This window comes from Neoarius graeffei, chromosome 8, assembly GCF_027579695.1.
Source record: "Neoarius graeffei isolate fNeoGra1 chromosome 8, fNeoGra1.pri, whole genome shotgun sequence".
NCBI lineage: Eukaryota > Metazoa > Chordata > Actinopteri > Siluriformes > Ariidae > Neoarius > Neoarius graeffei.
Genome location: NC_083576.1, coordinates 2,885,621 through 2,906,620, shown reverse-complemented (window position 1 = coordinate 2,906,620; position 21,000 = coordinate 2,885,621). Strand labels below are relative to the sequence as shown.

Sequence of the window (21,000 nt, the reverse complement as noted above, 5' to 3'; positions counted from 1 at the left end):
CCTCGGCATGTGACACATTCACCACGGGGCTGTCAGGAATTTCATACTTTGCTTCCAAAACAGTGAGAGGAGTCAGTGAGAGAGTACGTAGTGTTGAGTGTGTAGAAGTTTTGTCCTGAATGCTGTGGCAGTTTCTCACTATTCTCTCCACATCAGGGATGTAAAATGTAAATCCTCTGTTAGGTCACTAAAGACTCGTCCCGTGTCCCCTCTCTCTTTCACTCTCTCCTGACCCCTGTGGAGCAGACATGTGTGGAGGTCATGCCTGGCATTTGCTCCCAGGGGACGAATGATCTCAGAGGCGCATAAACGCCGAAGTAGGATTATGGTTTTGGGGAGATTAGCGGCCATTTTGTACCTGATTTTCTGGGTGGAGAATGGCTGCGCAGATGCATCCACGCCATGCTGGACAGCAGGAAACTGGAGCTGTATGGGTGAGTCAAATATACATCTGAGTCTATCATTCATGGAAAATGACCAAGATTTGGGTCAAACATTGGCTAGTAGAAGTCTGACTGGTCCAGTTCCTCTTCAGGTTTTTCCTTCATGTCATCTCAGAGAGTTTGCTTCACCACTGTCACTTTTGGGATCTAAATCTACGTCTGGAATTCTGTTAAACTGATTTATGATGATATTTATATACAATAGAAGGTCACTTGATAGAGTGTTTACCTCCACCAAGATATATATATATATATATATATATTTGGATTTGCTTCAAAATCTAATCAATTGTTTCTTGGTCCATCGCTCACCTTTCCTCAAAGTTTCATCATTCACTACTTTTTGAGTTATGTTGGGAAAAAACAAAAACGACGAAAACATAACCTCCTCCAATAAAGTTAGCGAAGGTAACAAAATTTAACTGAATTTAATAAAACATGACACATAGAGCGTGTACTTACTGACTGAAAATCAGGTCATTACTACATGTGGTGAGAATTATTAGTTAAAATATTTCTGGATTAAATTAGCTATTCTTCAAAAAGTATCGATTGTCTAAAATTGTGTATTAAATTTAATTTTCTGGACCAGAGTCTACAGACAGATTTACAGTATTATTCAAATAACATACTGTAAATAAATTTTATATATACTGCATATATTTATTTAAAATTTTTTAAAGAATGTGAAGTGAATATTTAGTTTTGTTTTGTAGTTTCAGGTTACGTAAACCAACTAAAATACATAAAGGTGCTAAAATCGTGAGTCATATAACATGAAATTAAAACCACATTTATATCAAATTACATCATAGAAAATGACTTCATACTTAACACACAAAAGTAAAAACACACAACATGCTTACTTTCCAAATACTTCAATATGTAAGAACACTGTTGCTAGGCAACAAGGAAATGCATGTTACTAGCTCATAGCTGTTAAGCTACGTTTGATACAAATATGTGAAGTCACAGTGACAACGGAAACCACATATTACGATGGAGAACATCAACATTTTCCTCAGATGTGTTGGTAGATTTTTAAGAAAATGCTTTGTATGACAAAAATTACACCAATTACACTTAGCATAGTGCTAATAGAAATGCCACGTGTCCAGGCATATTGAGGAACATCATTGTCGTGAGACGAGCAGCGACCCATCAGGAAAAAAATGACTACAAAATCAAATCTGAACACTGAGACTAGTCTTTATAGGTGTATAATTTAAATAGCAAAAAAAAAAAAAAATCCTGACGCTAATAATTAGGTTGTAGGCAATATCAAGGCACTGTTATGCGAATATTAGGGCTAAAATCTTTAATACACTCTCAGAAATAAAGGTACACAGTGGTACAAATATGACACATTAAGGTACACAAATGTACCTTTCAGTTTGATGTACCTTAAATGGTACAAAACTGGACCTTTGTGGTACGACACTGTACCTTTCAAGGTACAAAATTGGAGAAGGTACGTGTTTGTACCTTAGGGCATGGTACTTTGAGCTGCTAGGGGGAGGAGTCCAAAAAGCAACTAACGGTCCTGCTCTAGATGCTAGCGCAAGACAAAATTCTACTACTACTCGCGTGGTCGCCTGAAGGATGGCGACTTTGTCCGCCCTCTCCACCGAAGAGCTTTTGGACTTCTTAGTACTGTAAAAGCGGGCCTGGAAATAACAGACGACGACAGAAGGAAATTTACAGGTGAGTTACCATACTGTTGTTCTGATTGTGGCTAGTTCTACTGAATTAGGTGGTTCCTTGAAAACCTTTCAGAAGCCTTTCCGTTCAGAAGCCCCCGTCAAAGAAGTGATCATGTACCTTAAAGGTACAAATTAACTTGTCTCTGTGGTGGTACAGATTTGTACCATTGTTAAAGGTACAGCATTTGTACCATCCACTAAAGGTACAAACTTGATCTTGAAGGTACAGATGAGGCACTTAAAGGTACAAAGCATGAAGGTACAAATATGTACCCCTTTTGAAAGGTACAGCTCTGTACCCTCTAAAGGTACTGCCACAGAGACAAGAGTTTGTACCTTTTAAGGTACGGATCTGTACCTTTTTTTCTGAGAGTGTACGGTGGGGCTTTGCTGGCATAGTGACAAGGGAACCCACACAGTTACCTCAGATGTGTTGACAGATTACTAATTAATTCTTAAATATACCTAGCAAAGGTCAAAAAACAGCAGATATTCAGGTGGCATAAATGACTAGCAAAATCCAAACTCATGAGCCCAACAAAGCCAATAGCCCAAGCCACAAAACCCAATAGGCTCAGTAAGTCAAACAGTGATACACTGGGCATTACTTTAGCACCAGTGAGTGTTTGTGAGTCCTTTATACAGCAGCAGGTGTGATTGGAGACAGCTGTGCATGATCAGTAGTTGGGCGTGTATGGGTGTGTGAGTCGGGAAGTGAAGTCCAAGGCAGCCATGTTTGTAGGCTGTATGGTGTTCTGGGAAATGGAGTTTGATGCTGAAATGGCAACTATAAAAACTGGACTTTAAAATCAGTAGTGAATACGACAAGAGTAGGTTGTTTGCATATATTTTTAAACATCAAACATTATGTGATTCTGAGGCTAACAATTTAGCTACCATGTAGTGTTCTAGTGTTCTGTCCGAGCATATAGCTCATGTTTTGTTGGCATAGTGACAATGGAAATAACGCAAATTGGTCAGAAGTTTGGCAGGAACATCTAAAATTAGACATTAATTGTACTTAGCATCAATGGCTAACCAACATTGCATAGACTGTCCCCTGATGGAATTTTCCAGTGAAATCCAGACACTGATACACATTCACAGAAAAACAATCCAGGTTACACACTGACTCTGAGGATGCAATGCGAGCGTTTATGATCCAAAAATGTCAGCTTTGTTGTACTCTGGATTCTGATTGGTTGTCAGGCGTTAATTAATTTTCTATAACAGCAGTTCTGACAGTACTGCAGCTGCAAAAAAACTCCACTTCCTTACATAGTTATAGCGTTTGTTTACAATACACTTTATAGATAGATAGATAGATAGATAGATAGATAGATAGATAGATAGATAGATAGATAGATAGATAGATAGATAGATAGATAGATAGAGTTTAATAAAAACTGGTCCAGCAGCAGATGATAGACTGGGTGATTCTGAAATTTTCTTTCTGAAACATGTTGAACGTTGTGTTGTACTGCGTTCTGCGTGTTCTCTGTTCCATCGCTCCAGCCTGGCAACAATGCACTGACCCTCAGTTCAGCTCAGAAAGCTTCCATTATCACACAGGTTGCTCAGGAAACGGTGGCTTGTCTTCCTCAGGAATCAGCGCTGGCTGTGGATCACATTACAGCCCATCACAGTGAGAAGCAGTGTGTCACTAATCCAGTCTGAAGGTTTTTTGAAGAAAATGACAGAGTTTCAAAATCGCTATCACCAAAGCAAAGAGCGATTCTGTTATTCACCACAAGGCCTTTTGTTTACTGATGGTCCTTTTGTCTTTCAACTCAAAGCAGCACCTGAATGTGGATTATTGAAGTTCAAGGCTGTAGCTCTCAGGATGAGAAGAGAGTGCAAGCTTGTAGCTCAGGATGAGAAAACTACGTATAAGCTTGTAGACATCAGGATGAGAAGAGTAGAAGTTTGTAGACCTCAGAATGAGAAAACTATAAGCTTGTAGACAGAATAAGAAGAGTGGAAGCTTGTAGACTTCAGGATGAGAAGAGTGGAAGCTTGTAGACTTCAGGATGAGAAGAGTGGAAGTTTGTAGACTTCAGGATGAGAAGAGTGGAAGCTTGTAGACTTCAGGATGAGAAGAGTGGAAGCTTGTAGACTTCAGGATGAGAAGAGTGGAAGTTTGTAGACTTCAGGATGAGAAGAGTGGAAGCTTGTAGACTTCAGGATGAGAAGAGTGGAAGCTTGTAGACTTCAGGATGAGAAGAGTGGAAGTTTGTAGACTTCAGGATGAGAAGAGTGGAAGCTTGTAGACTTCAGGATGAGAAGAGTGGAAGTTTGTAGACTTCAGGATGAGAAGAGTGGAAGCTTGTAGACTTCAGGATGAGAAGAGTGGAAGTTTGTAGACTTCAGGATGAGAAGAGTGGAAGCTTGTAGACTTCAGGATGAGAAGAGTGGAAGCTTGTAGACTTCAGGATGAGAAGAGTGGAAGCTTGTAGACTTCAGGATGAGAAGAGTGGAAGCTTGTAGACTTCAGGATGAGAAGAGTGGAAGCTTGTAGACTTCAGGATGAGAAGAGTGGAAGCTTGTAGACTTCAGGATGAGAAGAGTGGAAGCTTGTAGACTTCAGGATGAGAAGAGTGGAAGTTTGTGATCTCAGGATGATTTGTGTAGAAGTTTGCATACATCCAGAGGAAAGTTGTAGGAGTTTGTAGGTCTCAGGTTTGTAAGATGTCTGTGAAAATAATAGAGTAATCTTTTCAGTTTAGGGAGGAGCCTTTGTTACCTCTGCCAAGGAGGTTATGCTTTTGATGCAGTCTATTTGTCTGACTGTAAGCAGGATTGCACAAAACCTACCAACCCAATTTCCATGAAACTTGTTGGAAGGGTATTGCACGTACCAAAGAAGAACCCAGTACATTTTGGAGTGGATCCAAAACACTTTCCACAACTTTAGATTCACTTTTGCCAATGTTGTGAGATACGGCATTTGGCCTTGGTAGACATCTGTGCTGAACAATGGCATGCATCTTAAAATCCAGTAGATGGCACTAAAGTTCAACAGTGACAAAACAAAACCAATGTCGAAATACGATGACTCCGTATCACAGTCCACATTCACGGGAACCAGTAATTCTCTGGGATACACATGTAGGTGCATGATTCTAACAGTTTGGGAAATATATGCTGACATATTAAGTGGTTGCAGTTGCAGATTTGCAGGTCATAGAAGAGTCGACTGTTGTCCTTGGTGGAGGTCTTAGTGTCCTTCTAGTTTTATAGGGTTTTACAGAACTTAATAATATTATTATTTGTATGGGATTTAGGAATATAAATTTTAATGTAAGTAATTGTAAGCAGTATTAATGAAGTAATGCTGATATGGTTTTGTGTGAAGATCCCGAGCCGTATCTGCTCGTTGGCCTCAGAAACATCATTCTCCGGATCAACCTGGATGGTGGGGATCAAAAATGGCTCTCATCTGGTGTGGGAAATGCCATCCTGATGGACTTCCACTCCAGGGAAGGAAGAGTGTATTGGGTCGACACACACACAGGTGTCCTGAGTCGGGTCAACTTGGATGGGACACACACTCAGGTGATTGTAAAAAACTGTAAAAATCAAATGATATGACAGAGCTACATAATTTCATGAGGACTTAGTGTGAATGTGATGGATTGTGTTTGAGTTCTTGCAAGTTATAAGAAAAGATATGAATGCTAACTCTGCAGAGAAGCCTCGTATTAACTGTGTATCTTTTAATACAAATTGTGTCTTGCAAATGTATGGAATTTGTTGCTTCATTTACAACAGTTTCTTTTTTTATTTGATCATCAGTGAGGTGAACTGATCTTTGTTTTAACATTATTAGAACAGAAAATGTCCAAATTATGGTAAAATAGATAAAATAAGCAAGATTTGTTGTATTAATTTGTGAAAAAATGAATGCAGGAGCTTTTGCTATGATGTTCAGCTTTGGAAATTCTATTAGGATTTATTTATTGCTGTTCAGTTCCTGAGAGAGTTTGTCACATATTTCTAGAAACTTCTGTCACTGGAGAAAGGAATCTCAGGCCTGGCTGTGGACTGGAGAGAAAACTCAGTGTACTGGAGCAGCAGGAAAACAGGGACGATCCGGAGAGCAGATACAGACGGACACAACGTGAAAACCATCCTGAGAGACCTGACTCAGCCAAGCAGCGTGGCTATCGATCCAAATGCAGGGTAAAAAAAAAATAAATCCCAATCCAGATTCCAGTGCTTTATTTATTTTATACCACAACCTTATTGAACGCTGTTGATGATTTTTCTCTAACAGCAGCTCTGACAGTAGTGCAGCTGCAAATCACAGGTTTATTCATAATTAATGTGTTAATGTTTCTATAGTAACAGCTAAGGAGTCTCCAGTGTCAGCGCTTTGTAACAGTCAGAGGTAATGCTGTAACTTTACAGAGGAGTTTACGCTTTGTGGCATTTTTTGAGTTTTTTTTTTTTGTAACAAGACAAGCTGCATTTGTTAGACATAAAAGAGAAACTGCTGAAGGACAGACCGTTTATAGCTGCTATAACCTCAGTAAGAACAGGAATGAACTTGTTTAACAGAAGTTACACAACAATAAATATAACTACAAATGGATAAAAATGTATTGTGCTATTCTTTAATGAACATAAAAATTATTTTTGATAAACTGCTGCGGTAAAAGAGGACTGTAACACTTGGTAAACTCCACTCTATCACATCATGCTGTCACTGATCATTCGCTCATCCAGCCAACAGGTGATGAGTTTATGCCATCATGTGTTGTCCGGCGTCATCCACATTTCACAAAAATCACTGCTTCTCTCTCAATTCTTCACCAATTTTTATTCTTTTTGGCAGGAAGGTAGGTCTGCCTGGGGTGCATATACAGTAGCTTCTACCCAAATTTACATCATTGCAAATTACATAATGTGCAGTTTCCACACAAATCGCTTCTTCTCCCTCAATTCTTCACTGATTTTGATTCTTTCTGGCATGAAGGTAGGGGTACCTAGGATGCATAGAACTTCTACCCAGATTTGCTTCAGAACAATTATTAACGAAGTTATGGACTAATTAAACCTTAATGAGCAGTTCAACAAAAATCACTTCTCTGTCAATTCCTCGCCGTTTTGGATTCTTTCTGGTAAATAGGTCGGTATTCCTAGGGTGGATATCGCTTATATATATAGCTTGTATATAGTGTATATAGCTCACAACATTTATTGTGCAAGGTGGCCCACTTTAGATTGTTCCTTCTGGATTAGACAGGGCTGGAGTGAGCTACGCCGTCACTGACGGTCTCGTTATACTATAACAGCACAACATGCAGTGGTTTAGTCCTTTCATGTCCCACAGTTTGTGTACAAAAGTGAAAACCACACACTCACGTGTTTGCATACTGTATTCAGCTTGTCAAACAGTCAGAGCCAAAAGGTCAGTGCAAATACCACAAAGTTTGTTTAAATCTTAAAAACCGAATCCTAGATGGCAGAAGACAAAAAACTGAGAAAGAGTCTGAGGCCTTGTCCTCTGTTTCAAAACAAAGAAGTTGATCACAGTGAAAATGGAGAAGAGTCCTCAGGATCATGGCTGGAGGAAACCAGAAATACTTCCAAAAATGGTGTCTATCATTGTGTGATTGGTCCCTGAGTGTCACATGATGCTGTTTTGGTCTCTTTTTTTTTACAACTAAACACGAGTATATAATAAATAAATACCTATATATTAAGGCACTGCCTAAAAGTGGAGTCCCGATGAACGTAAAATGTGTTAGTAAATAACCCCATGTACAGTCGGGTTCCCTGTGGTTGTACACAGATGTCGTTCATCGTACAGTCGCAAAAACTATCAAAAATCAGGTCGATGCAGGGGGCCTCGGTGGTAGCGAGATCGGAAAATATGAAACGATATTTTCAGAAGTTTTGATTATATTGATAACATTTTTGATGCATTTCGCCACCCGTAAGGAAGCCCACCGTGTCCCGTCGCATAAATCACCCGTCATTGTCAATATGATCACTGTCCACCATGTCTTCACACGCTACGCCAGCTTGAGTTCAATGATTTAATTAATGACTTCGCTTTCCAGAAAAGTAGGAAAGTGACCTTGTAAGTTGACCCATGGCTGTGAAACTGAATGCGCAAAGCTGTGTGCCGCTGCTGTTTGGGACATTACGTGTGTGAAAGGATGAAATGTTTCACATAGCCTCACATTTTGAGATTTATTTATGAGAAGCAAGATATTTTTCTTTCTTTGTTATCGCTCTTTGTTTTCACAAGTTAAAAGTCGCCTGAATTCCAAAATGAAGACGAACGGTTATATACCGAATGAATGTTCTTGTTCTGAATACTAAAGAAACTGTTGTAGGCCTCGGTTATGTTCTTGACATGTTGTTCATTGACTCACTCATTCAAAGGCTTATTGAGGCTAAACTTTAGTGAACCAGACTTGTTAACCGTGATGTCTGATGGATTTTTTCACCATGCAGTTGCCTATTTCACCATTGCTTTTTCTCGTTTAAATAGGTGTTGATGGATATAAAGTTTTATCGTTCAATAGTATTTCTAATTGTGCCACTGTCATTATTTAAGTTTCTGTGTCTAGTTAGACAGGCACGTCTGAGGGGGTGAATTTGCTGAGCGCAGTTGACAACAGGCGGGGGCGGGGCCTCGGGGGTGTGTCTGCCCAGGGCCTCGGCAAGGGTTAACGCGGCCCTGAGTGTGGATTAAAAAAAGTGACAAAAAACTAAAAATTATTTTTATTGGACTGAAATACAAAAACACACATTACCTGTCTGTAATGTTAAATAGCAACAGGAGTTAGCATAGCCAGCTAGTCAAACTGTAAGGGTCAAAATGTTAGCGTAAATCCCCACCACGCATGACTAAAATAATCCTGTAGCTTCTGCACTCCACAACAGTGTTGCACATTTTCAGCTTGGTTTTTTAAATATAACAAAAACTAAACATTATTTTCACAGGCTGTTTGTTTTACTGAGATACAAAATCAGATACCTGTGGTAAAGAATGTAAGTTAGCATTTCCAGCTAGTCAACACAAGGTAAAAAGTGGCTTAAAAAAATACTCGCCACATCGATATCTCACAACAACGTGTGTACTATTTGTTTAAATCGGGTTACAGACTAAATCACAGATGGCAGATGACTAAACCTCTAAACCTCCCGCTGAGCAACCGGCAAAGAACTCCGTTAGCACGCTAGCATGATAGTGAGCGCTGGAGCTTCAGACAGTCACATTTTTCCAGACATGGTGTCACGTAGGTGTAAAATCTGCCTGTCTCACATAGACTGTGCTTTCTTCTGCTCACAGATATCGATCAATGTGCTGCTCTTCACTTGCAAATCAAAATGACAAACGCTTTGGGTTAGCGGTTGGCTCGCGCTCGGGCGACGGTAAAAGCCATGAGTCACAGTCCATAATGAGCTCAGCTCGGACTCTTTGGATCTTATCCTGTCTTCTGTCCTCCTCAGAAGTTTGTGCATATGAGTTCGGAGGCGATGATTACAACATGGTGTGCGTTCAAGTGGATTTAAAACATGGACGCTGTGAGAAAAATTGTTTTCTTTTTGTATCATCTCTGACTGGCTAATTTCTTTTAGTGAATGAAAATAAAACACTGAAGAATTCACACAGGAAATTACAAATTAAATAAGGTTTAATTTAATGCTGGTAATTGAAGTATATTTGGGTGACTGTGTACATTTCTTTTCTTTTTATGCTCGTAACTAACTATACGCTAATATTAGTGATATGATTCACCTGAGACAATGTTAGTGTTGTTGTGTTTCATTTCAGCAGGATTTTTCACAATGTTTATCTGATTTTAAACCCAGCATTAAGTTTTTTTTAAGTCAATACTAGGTCAATTACTGTGATATGTACATAGTTAACCATAATGTGACTTTGTGAAATGTGGATGGATGAGAAGACAATCTAATATTCATATCATAATAATTCATGCAATTTTAAATTAAGTCATTATGAGAAATAGTGTGGGGATTATTTATATTAAATGAGTTAAATAATTATTAATTTTAAAACAATAAATCATTATATGATTTAAAAATAACATTTTACAGTTATTTCATGTCATGGATGATCTCTAATGAATTTATTTCAGTTGAAATTATAAACTTCATCTTTTGGCATTTATCTTCCTAATTACTGTTTACATCTTATTTTTCTATAAATGTATTAATTCAAAAATTTAGTCATGTTCTAAACATTATTTATATGTTTGTTTGTTTGCTTGTTTTACCAAATGTGCAGGATACACAAGAATTTGTAAATGAACGCAGGACAATTCCACGTATCATGTGTTACGTATAATTTATATTTCTCTCGGCCAATAGGAACACACTATACTGAATTCTTATCAATAGAGAATGATGGAGTGTTCAAATTATTTTAGGACTTTAACTAAAGGACCTGCACTAATCAGTCAATGTTTGTGATTATTATAGATATGTGTTCTGGTTGTCGGCCGGCGTGATGTCCAGGATCCAGCGCTCGGATCTGACTGGAGCTCTGATCACCACGGTGATGAAAATCCCAAACAGATTGTTGTGTTTGGCCGTTGATGCCGTGGACAGGAAGCTGTTCTGGATTCAGCACAGTGTGAACGAACTCAGCGCTCTCGGATCCTGTGATTATAACGGCAACGCCATTGACATCATCAACCAGAGACTGAGGTGAGACTCAAGTGCTGAAGCTAATCATTAAATCAGATCTGATATTCAGGTCAGACTATCTGAGTCCAATCACACAAAAAAATTTTCATGTAGTTATCAAAACAAAAATATTTTTTTAATTATTCAGTGCACAATTTTAGCTAATGAGGTACAGTATATGAGAACTATAACTTTATTATGACATAAAATTAATATATTTGTGTTTAAAGATAGATTATATTATATATTTAATAAAATAAAAAGCCCATTTTAAAAATTAATATCTGTAAAATAAACCCAGAACCTAAATATTTTAAAGTGTCTGTATTCATTCAAAAAGCAGCTACATTATCAATATCTTAATTGTAATAAAGAAAACAAAAAAACTATAAATTAAATTAAAAGTTTGGAAATAGTTTCTATGAATGAGTTAACAGATTAATCACTGTGAGAAAATACATAAAAGCTGTGGTTAATTGATAATAATAATAATTACAGTATATATATATATATATATATATATATATATATATATATATATGGGGGTGGCACGGTGGTGTAGTGGTTAGCGCTGTCGCCTCACAGCAAGAAGGTCCGGGTTCGAGCCCCGTGGCCGGCGAGGGCCTTTCTGTGCGGAGTTTGCATGTTCTCCCCGTGTCCGCGTGGGTTTCCTCCGGGTGCTCCGGTTTCCCCCACAGTCCAAAGACATGCAGGTTAGGTTAACTGGTGACTCTAAATTGAGCGTAGGTGTGAATGTGAGTGTGAATGGTTGTCTGTGTCTATGTGTCAGCCCTGTGATGACCTGGCGACTTGTCCAGGGTGAACCCCGCCTTTCGCCCGTAGTCAGCTGGGATAGGATCCAGCTCGCCTGCAACCCTGTAGAAGAATAAAGCGGCTACAGATAATGAGATGATGAGATGAGATAATGAGATGAGATAACATCATATGCATGACAAAAAAAAAAAAAGTGGAATCCAAGTTCACTGAAGTTTGGACTAAAACCAATAATTAATTATTTTAAAAGCTTTAATTGATCAAGACTGTATTAATTCTAAAAACTACATGATTGAAATTATTTTAATTGATAGATTGAATTAATAAATGCAATAAAAACAGTCTTGTGTCAGTAATTACGTCCATGTGTCACTGTGTTCACAAATAAAGTCTGTGTGTGTGTGTGTGTGTGTGTGTGTGTGTGTGTGTGTGTGTGTGTGTGTGTGGAGATCATGATGAAATTTTCTGATCGAGTTCAAAAGTGATGCAGTCGAAGCTAAACGTATGTACAGCGTAAATGTATCCATGCTACAACTTTTCTTAGTAATTTACCAAAACATCTCAGTGAAATGTTAATGTTGTTGTGTTGTCTTCACCGTCACTGTGCCTTTATCTCATCTCTTTTAAAACATTTAATTTTGCTAGATAAATCATTTAGCTGAGTTGTTTGCTGATATTCCGTGTCCATATTGCCTGGTTGCCTAGCAACACCATTTTCACAATTTTAACCACCTGAGTTCACATGACGTTTTGACTCTGATGTCCTTCCAAATGTGAACTCTGTTATTGAAATCCAGCAGAACGAAGTCCCCAAAGATGGCGCTTTTCTTGAATTATGTGTTCATGACGGACTCTGGATCACGGAGTGTAATGAGAGTCAGCAGGCGCACGGGAGAACCTCCTGAGAAACTGAACCCCAAAAAGATGCCGAGTGTTCTTGTGGACCTTAAAGTGATCCATCCGCTGAATCAGCCAGTGGAGGAACCCGGTGCTGCGTTCACTCTGGGTTAGTCACAAAACATCTCACATTTATTTTTATATCATCACCATGAAGCTCATCTTTACCAGACAACCCGAAAGGGCTTTGATCAAAAGACTTCATTTGGTTATTAATTATTTCATTAAACACTCTTGAGTCTGTTTTTATCACTCTGTACTTTCTGATAACATTTTATTTACAAACTAAAGAAAACAGTCAATGTGTTACATTTCCTTTAAGAACTTTAAGCACTGCTCAGAGCTGTAATTAATTAAAAATAACATCAAATTACACGAGACAGGCTAAAACTCATGACACCTTTAACAGAAGACCACTGACATTTACTCTCACCGGCCACTTTAATAGGAACCTGTTGTTGATTCTAAGCTCCCTGTTCTTGGCTGCAGGAGTGGAACCCAATGTGTTCTTCTGTTTTCTGTTGCATGCTGAGATGCTTTTCTGCTCACCATGGTTGTAAAGAGTGATTATATGAGTTACTATATCCTTCCTGGGGAAAAAAGCTCAAACCATCTCAAATCTGTCCATTTCCCTCTGACCCTCTCTTATCAACAAGGCGTTTGTTTCCACCCACAGAACTGTCGCTCACTCACTCAATGATGTTTTTTTGTTTTCCGCACCATTCTGTGTAAACTCTAGAGACTGTTGTGTGTGAAAACCCCAGGAGGAGATCAGCAGCTTCTGAAATACTCAAACCAAAAATACTCATCTGGCTCAAACCGACACCCATACCACAGTGAAAGAAAGAAAGTCACACTTCACTGTGAGATCACAATGTTTCCCGTTCTGATGTTTGAACATTGTGAACATTAACCGAAGCTCTTGATTTGTATCTGTGGGATGTGACGCATCGTGCTGCTGTCGAGGGATCAGTTGGTTAGTGAACAGCAGGTGGATGTAGGGTGTTCCTAATAAAGTGGCCAATGAGTGTATATTTTGATGATAACATTCCTGAAAATGATTTTTTATTACAGTGCTCTGAACTGTCACACACTTATACATACTGCACTTCCTGGTCGAGATGCCTGTATAATGAAGAGCATTTTGTGACTAAATGCCTGATTTGTATTTAAGAGGCAAGTGCTCAGTGTGTGTGTGTGTGTGTGTGTGTGACAGACGAATGTGTGAATGTATGTTCCATCTCTAGTGGTCAATGTAAGTGCAAATCCGGTTTCACGCTCAGCAAACACGGCGACTCCTGTGAAGGTAAAGTGTCATAAACTCCAGAACTTCATTCTCCACGAAATACAGTTTCCCAGAACAGATTCTGAGGTTTGGACCTTGGTATGGTTTATTTTTCTTTCTGAGAATTCAGAGTCTGAGGAGATGATCCACTCTTGGATGAATTTTTGATTTTAAATCTTATATATAAATTTTGTAATTCTCACATGTTCTAAACACCAACGTTCATGCAGTTACAGTGACGTGATGTTGTGCTTGGACCCTGAAGATCGCTGCTTGTGTCTATATTACTATTATTATTACAAGCAGTGATGTTTGGGGTCCAAGCACAATAATAATAATAATAATAATAATAATAATAATAATAATAATAATAATAATAATAGTGTACATTTAGTTATTTTATTTGCACTTTAGTTCATTGTATCATATTCTGTACACAAATCTGTTTTTTTTTATTTTGTTGCAGTAATTGTATTCAGTGACTTTTTAAAAATCATTTTCATCCCTGATATATTGAAATATTATTTTTGAAATTGTTTGAATTATAGCAATATTTGTGGGACATTTTAACACTGTGTTGTGAATGTGGGACGTGTCTCAGATATAAACGAGTGTGCATTATGGAATCACGGCTGCTCTCTGGGGTGTGACAATGTTCCGGGTTCTTATTTCTGCACCTGCCCTGAAGGATACGTTCTTCTGCCTGACCACAGAACATGCAGAGGTGAGAATGTTATTATCACACACACACACACACACACACACACACACACACACACACACAAAATCAATATAGACACAGTATATACTGACGTTTTTAAACTGTGTGTGTGTGTGTGTGTGTGTGTGTGTGTGTGTGTGTGTGTGTTCAGAAATAAAGCCATGTGTGGAGAATGGTACACTGTGTGAACACGCCTGCACACACACACTAGAGGGTGACGTGTGTGTGTGTCCAGTTGGATCCTCTTTAGGACCTGATCAACGTTCCTGCACAGGTGTGTGTGTGTGTGTGTGTGTGTGTGTGTGTGTGTGTGTGTGTGTGTGTGTGTTGGCTAAATCCTCATCTCTGTTCGACTCAGGGTGTGTGTCTGTGGATCGAGGAGGCTGTAGTCAGGTGTGTGTGACGTTGTCACCCGGGAGGTGGGAGTGTGAGTGCCAACCTGGATACCAACTACAGCCAGATGGCAAACAATGCAAAGCCCCAGGCAAGACCACACACACACACACACACACACACACAGCCCTGTGAGATATCAGCCATCAAAAACAAATAATGTCAGGTTACGACATTTAGACACTGCACCATACGACTGTCATAAATGTGTGATAAGGTGTTGTGAAGCCACTTACTGCTTGTGAAGCCAATTAATGCTAGTTTTCCTTGTTGCCTAGCAACTGACAATTTCTGTCTGAACATAACATATTAAACATGTCCATGTTAGTGCACCATAAAATAAAAGAGCCGGTCAGGAACAAATATGCAAATACAGGCCATACAGCATTAGTTTATCAGGCAGGCTTGTAGCATAGGAAGTGTACCTGATTTGCATATTCATAAAATCTGGATTTCTGACAGTATATTATGCCCCGCCTCTCAAAATCTGAAAGCTGACTAGTAGAGGAAAGATAAAAGTTTGTGGTGTAAAAATAACATCGTCTTTACTTTAAACCTACACTTTGTAAATACAGACCCTGATATTTCATAATATTTTAGATCATTTGCATATTCATAGGTTCTGGATTTCATAATAAAGTTTAGTTGTGGGTTTCTCTCTGCCGAACCTTTATATAGAACAATCATTAAACAAATTAAGCTGCAATATAGAACTTAAGGTTTTCAGAGCACATTCTTTCTTTCTTTCTTTCTTTCTTTCTTTCTTTCTTTCTTTCTTTCTTTCTTTCTTTTCTTCTCAGGTCCTCCAGCGTTGTTGCTCTTTGCTAACGTGGTGGACGTGAGGAGTGCAAATGTGGATGGATCAGAGAGCAGGAGTCTGATGAATGAATCTAAACGCTCCATCATGGCTGTGGATTACGACCCTGTGCAAAACAGAGTATAACACACACACACACACACACACACACACACACACACACACACACACACACACACACATTTTACCTTTCTGAGGACCTTCCATTAATATAATTATTAGCTAATTAATGCAAAGATCCACCCAACCTTAACACCCCTAAACATAAACCGAATCTCAGTAACAAAAAAAGAAATGGAAAAAAAAATCTGTATTTTTATGAGGACCAGGTGATTATGAGGGCATTTGACACTGTCCTATCATTGTGAGGACCCTCCATTTATATAGTTATTACTATGGATAATGAGTACTATGCTACACCTAAATATAATCCTAACCCTAACCTTAACCTCAATACCACAAAGAAGTCTATTTTCATCTTTTTTTTATAAAAGCTGTAAAATATTTGTGAGGACCGGGTGATTGCAACAACCTTCCATTTTTATAATTCATACTGTAGTGAATTAATATGATTCCTACCACTAATCATAACTTTAACTTCAATAACCAGATGAAATCTTTTGCTTTGTTAAAATAAATTTTGTTTAAAAAAAATCTATTTTTACGAGGATATTTGACGCTATCACTGCAAGGACCTTCCATTGACAAAATTATTATTGTAGCTAAATATTACTTTTCTACAGCTGAGCCTAACCCTAATTCTCAGCTTAAACTCAGACAATAGAATAAAATGTTTTGTCCATTTCATGGTTTCAATCAAAGCTGTAAAAACACTGTTATATTAGTGAGGACCAAGTAATTGTAAGGACATTTGACACGTTCCTATCTTTGTGAGGACCTCTGTTTCTTTATGGTCCTCACAAGCAGCGAAACACACACACACACACACACACACACACACGTAAGAAACGCACTTAAAAACAGTCATGTATGCCACTGGATCCATCTGGTGGCCGAGACCTGCAACTACAGCAGTTTTTTACTATAATTTTTAGCTCCTCTGGCTGCAGGCCACAATTTACAAAAATGGCTGCTACTCCTACAGGATTGATCAGATTTCAATCAAACTTACAAACAATGTTCCCCAAGTGGGTGTGCATAAAAATTGTCAAGATGGTGGTGCAACCTGTCATATTTATGATTTTATGGGCATCTTGGCCGGTATGAGCTACAGCCTCATTGAGTCTACGTATTTTTTTTTTTATCGTGAATAAAACTAATATATTTTTTTAAATTAAAATCTCCAGTCAGATATAATCATAATTCTTGAATATTGTTTTAATGATGTGTTCTTATTGACTAAAGGCAGTCAGGAAGATAACACAACACACACAGAGCAGCGATCTTTAGCCACTTTGATGCCGTTAAAGCAGAAGAACAGGAGAAAGAACGCTTTCTATTGGTCACATGGGAAATTTGGCTCAACAAACACAGACATATCAGATAATGAAAGGAATATGAGATTGAAAAACAACACTAATGTGAACACAGTAAATTAACACAATACAATGCATAATGAAGGTATGATTAAAAAAAATAGAAACTATTTAGAACTAGAGGATCGTCTTTGACGTTCAGGATTCTCTAGAGACTGATATAAACATGAAAGCAGCACTTGTATTAACGCTGGATGATCTGATGATAAATTATGTCACAACACTTTTTTTCTAAGATATCCTGAGTATCGTGATATCTTTTGATAATATTGTTTTATACTTTTATATATCAATCAGCTGATTCGATAAAGTCCTTTACTGTTTGAATATTTAAACTTGTAATTTTTTTTGAAATGAGTTCTAACTTTTGGTGTTAATTTGTTTTTAGGAAGTGAATAAAAGCATAATTAAAATAAATCTGATTTAAAAGTTGATTATTATTTGTAGGATGTGACACATACTGTCATATCACACAACCCTAGTGTTACTCGACCCTTATTCTTGGACTAAATTCTGTGTGTGTGTGTGTGTGTGTGTGTGTGTGTGTGTTTCAGGTGTATTTTGCCGATACTGAGCGTAGACAGATTGAGAGCATGTCTGTAGATGGAGGTGAGACAGAAGTGCTGATGTCTGATCTCGTCTCACCCGAGGGAATCGCTGTGGACTGGATCAACCGCAAACTCTACTGGACAGACAGAGGGTAAACACTGCAGGAGCGTTCACACACCTCACACACTTCACACACGTCACACCCCTGTAATCACTGATGACTCTGGGTCTCAGGTTGTCCTCAGTGTCTCGTAGACGACTGAACGATGGTCTGGACAGCACGGTGCTGATTCACGATAAGCTGCTGCAGCCAAGAGACTTAGCAGTTCACCCTCAAACTCAGTGAGACACACACACACACACACACAAGTCCTTGGAACTGGGTTGCTTTCACACTTGGTATGATTTTTTTTTTTTTTTTAATAGGATAAAAAGCTCTATTCAGCATTTTTTTCTGGAAAACAAAAAAGCCAAGTGTGTAAACAGCCGTGTAAAGGAGTGATGATATTTGGAAGTGTGGATAATAATATCATAACATCCCACTTTGAATTTAATTTTCTCTCCCTGAAATATTTTGTGTAAAGACTAGGAAAAAAAATACGAGCCTGTCTTCATGTAAAAGATATTTGTTTCTGAGAAACGTCCATTATTATCTTCATAGCAGTTCTCCTGAATGGCTGAGGTGTGTGTGTGTGTGTGTGTGTGTGTGTGTGTGTGTGTGTGTGTGTGTGTGTGTGTGTGTGTAGGATGGTATTCTGGACAGATGTGGGTTTCCCTGTGGCAGTGTGGAGGGCGGGTCTGGATGGAGAGGAGCGCACGGTGCTGATCGGTTCAGGACTCGTCTCTCCCTGCGGCGTCACTGTGGATCACAGCACACACACACTGTACTGGAGCGACATCGGAGCTGGACGCATCGAGTCAGCGGGACTGGACGGCTCACACCGACACACACTCACACGCGAGCAAGTAGGTGAGGCTTCTCTAACACTCACACACACACAAATTATTTAATCCTGTTGCTCTTTGTTTGTTTGTTTGTTTGTTTGTTTGTTTGTTTGTTTGTTTGTTTGTTTTACTGCAGTTCGTATACATTCAGAACCAATGCAGTAGTCTAGAACCAGGGTTCTTTGACATGTTGCAGCCAGAGGAACCTTTCCTCAGACCTGCTCAATGCAGATTAAATATATAAACATAATCATATAATAAACTATTTATTTTGAATAATCTTCGGAGCTTTTTAATTTCTGAAAAACATTTTTATTAAAATCTTCATTATAATCGTAACAAGGAATATCTCTCAAATTAACTGCCATTATTTATAAACTTGATTTTTATGTTGAAGTTTAAATCATGTGACCAGTTTAATAAGTATAAGAATAAGGTATTGAAGACACACAGCAGGTAACTTCCGAATTTTGTGTGTGTGTGTGTGTGTGTGTGTGTGTGTGTGTAGGTCGTCCATTTGATGTAGCAGTGTTTGAAGACACTCTGTGGTTCACTAACTGGGAAGATAATCACATTTATCATCTGGATAAAAGAACAGGAAGTGATGTCGAACAACTCATTGTGGACTCTGTGCAACCAGCTTCACTTATTATAGTACATCCTCTCATTAAACCAGGTACACACACACACACATATATACATATACATTCATACACACACACACACATGCATATGCATTCATACACATTACATTAAGGATGTCCATCGTATCCGATGATGACAATCCTGCCTCTGCTACTTGTGAGTTCTCATGTGACTATAAAGTCCAATCCGTGAGCCACACTGCCTGCCGCAGACAGAACAGTTAAGGGCACTGACTGGGGGTATGGGTGTGGAACTGGCTTCATGTCTCTTCAAGCATCTCCTGGTCCGTCGGTCTCCTCGGTCCTCCTCGAGCTTCTGCACCCCTTGCTGACAGAGCTGCCGCCAGATGGAGCATTGGGTGGCCATGTCCTCCAGCTAGCTTGGGTTCAGACCACACTTTTTCATACTCGTCTTCAGTTGGTCTTTGTAACATTTTTTCTGGCCCCCTGCCAGGCAGCGGCCAACATGTAGCTGGCCATACAGCACCTTGTGAGGTAGGTGTTCCTTCGGCATCCTGATGACATGACCAAGCCAGTGAAGTTGGTGCTGGGTGATGATGGCCTCCATACTGACGCAGTTGGTCTTGCGGAGGATTTCAGTATGGGGCACTCAGTCACTCCAGGCTATTCCCAGGATGCATTGGAGGCATCTGATATGGAAAGCCTCAAGCATCTTGAGGTGGCGACTGTACAGGGTCCACACCTCACAGGTGTAGAGGAGAGTTGTGATGACGACTGCCAGATAGACTGATATTTTGGTGTGGAGTTTGAGGTCTTTATTTTGGAAGACCCTTTTTCTGAGTCTGCCAAAGGAAGATGACACATGTTTAATCCGGTTTTGTATCTCTCTGTCGATGCTGGAGTCGTCAGAGAGGAAACTGCCCAGGTATTTGAAGGATTCCACTATTGTAAGTGGTTTGTCGGAGACGGTGAAGGTTGGTGAGTGGAGTGGAGGAATAGAGGCCCACTGGCATATTACTTTAGTCTTGGCCACGTTTATGGAAAGCCCCATCCTGCCATACGCCTTTGCAGCAGCTGCAAGGGTGACTTGCAGTGCTTCTGGCATATGGGCCACGACTGCACAGTCATCAGCATACTGTAGCTCAATGATGTGCTCAGATGTTGTTTTTGTGGCCGCTTGGAGCCTTCGGCTGTTAAACAGATTCCCGTCAAGTCTGAAGTCAAAGGTAATTCCGCTGTCTCTCTCGATGTCCTTGTGGAGCAGTAGTGTCACACACAGGAGGAAAATGTTAAAAAGAACTGGAGCAAGGATGCACCCCTGATGTACACCAGTGCACACCCTGAATGGCTCAGATTCTTGGTCTCCGATGGTCACACGTGCCATCATGCCTTCACGAAACTGCTGGAGGATGTTAACAAACCTTCGTGGGCAGCCAAACTTCAGAAGGATTTTCCATAGGATCTCCCTGTTGACTGTGTCGAAGGCCTTTGACAGGTCAATGAAGGCTATGAAGAGGTCTCGATATTGCTCCCTACACTTCTCCTGGAGTTGCTGTGCTGTGAATACCATGTCCACAGTACTCCTGTTTCTCCTGAACCCACACTGAGACTTAGGCAGCAGCTCCTCTGAGATGTTTTTCACCAGCCTCTGTAGCATAACTTTGGCCAGGACTTTTCCAGCAGCAGCCAGGAGCGATATGCC

General features: G+C 39.4%; 1 protein-coding gene across 1 annotated transcript in view; it reads left to right on the top strand.

Moving 5' to 3' along the window:
* Positions 1 to 325: 325 nt before the first annotated feature.
* Positions 326 to 21,000, top strand: part of egf (epidermal growth factor) — a 36,193-nt gene continuing 15,518 nt past the window's right edge. Inside the window, exons 1-14 of the mRNA XM_060927130.1 lie at positions 326 to 434; positions 5,502 to 5,701; positions 6,147 to 6,328; positions 10,610 to 10,837; positions 12,391 to 12,578; positions 13,662 to 13,793; positions 14,374 to 14,496; positions 14,645 to 14,767; positions 14,852 to 14,977; positions 15,687 to 15,823; positions 17,754 to 17,899; positions 17,983 to 18,090; positions 18,495 to 18,718; positions 19,202 to 19,369. Of these exons, the coding sequence (XP_060783113.1) occupies positions 326 to 434; positions 5,502 to 5,701; positions 6,147 to 6,328; positions 10,610 to 10,837; positions 12,391 to 12,578; positions 13,662 to 13,793; positions 14,374 to 14,496; positions 14,645 to 14,767; positions 14,852 to 14,977; positions 15,687 to 15,823; positions 17,754 to 17,899; positions 17,983 to 18,090; positions 18,495 to 18,718; positions 19,202 to 19,369 (2,194 nt within the window). The remainder of the gene's footprint in view (positions 435 to 5,501; positions 5,702 to 6,146; positions 6,329 to 10,609; positions 10,838 to 12,390; positions 12,579 to 13,661; positions 13,794 to 14,373; positions 14,497 to 14,644; positions 14,768 to 14,851; positions 14,978 to 15,686; positions 15,824 to 17,753; positions 17,900 to 17,982; positions 18,091 to 18,494; positions 18,719 to 19,201; positions 19,370 to 21,000) is intronic.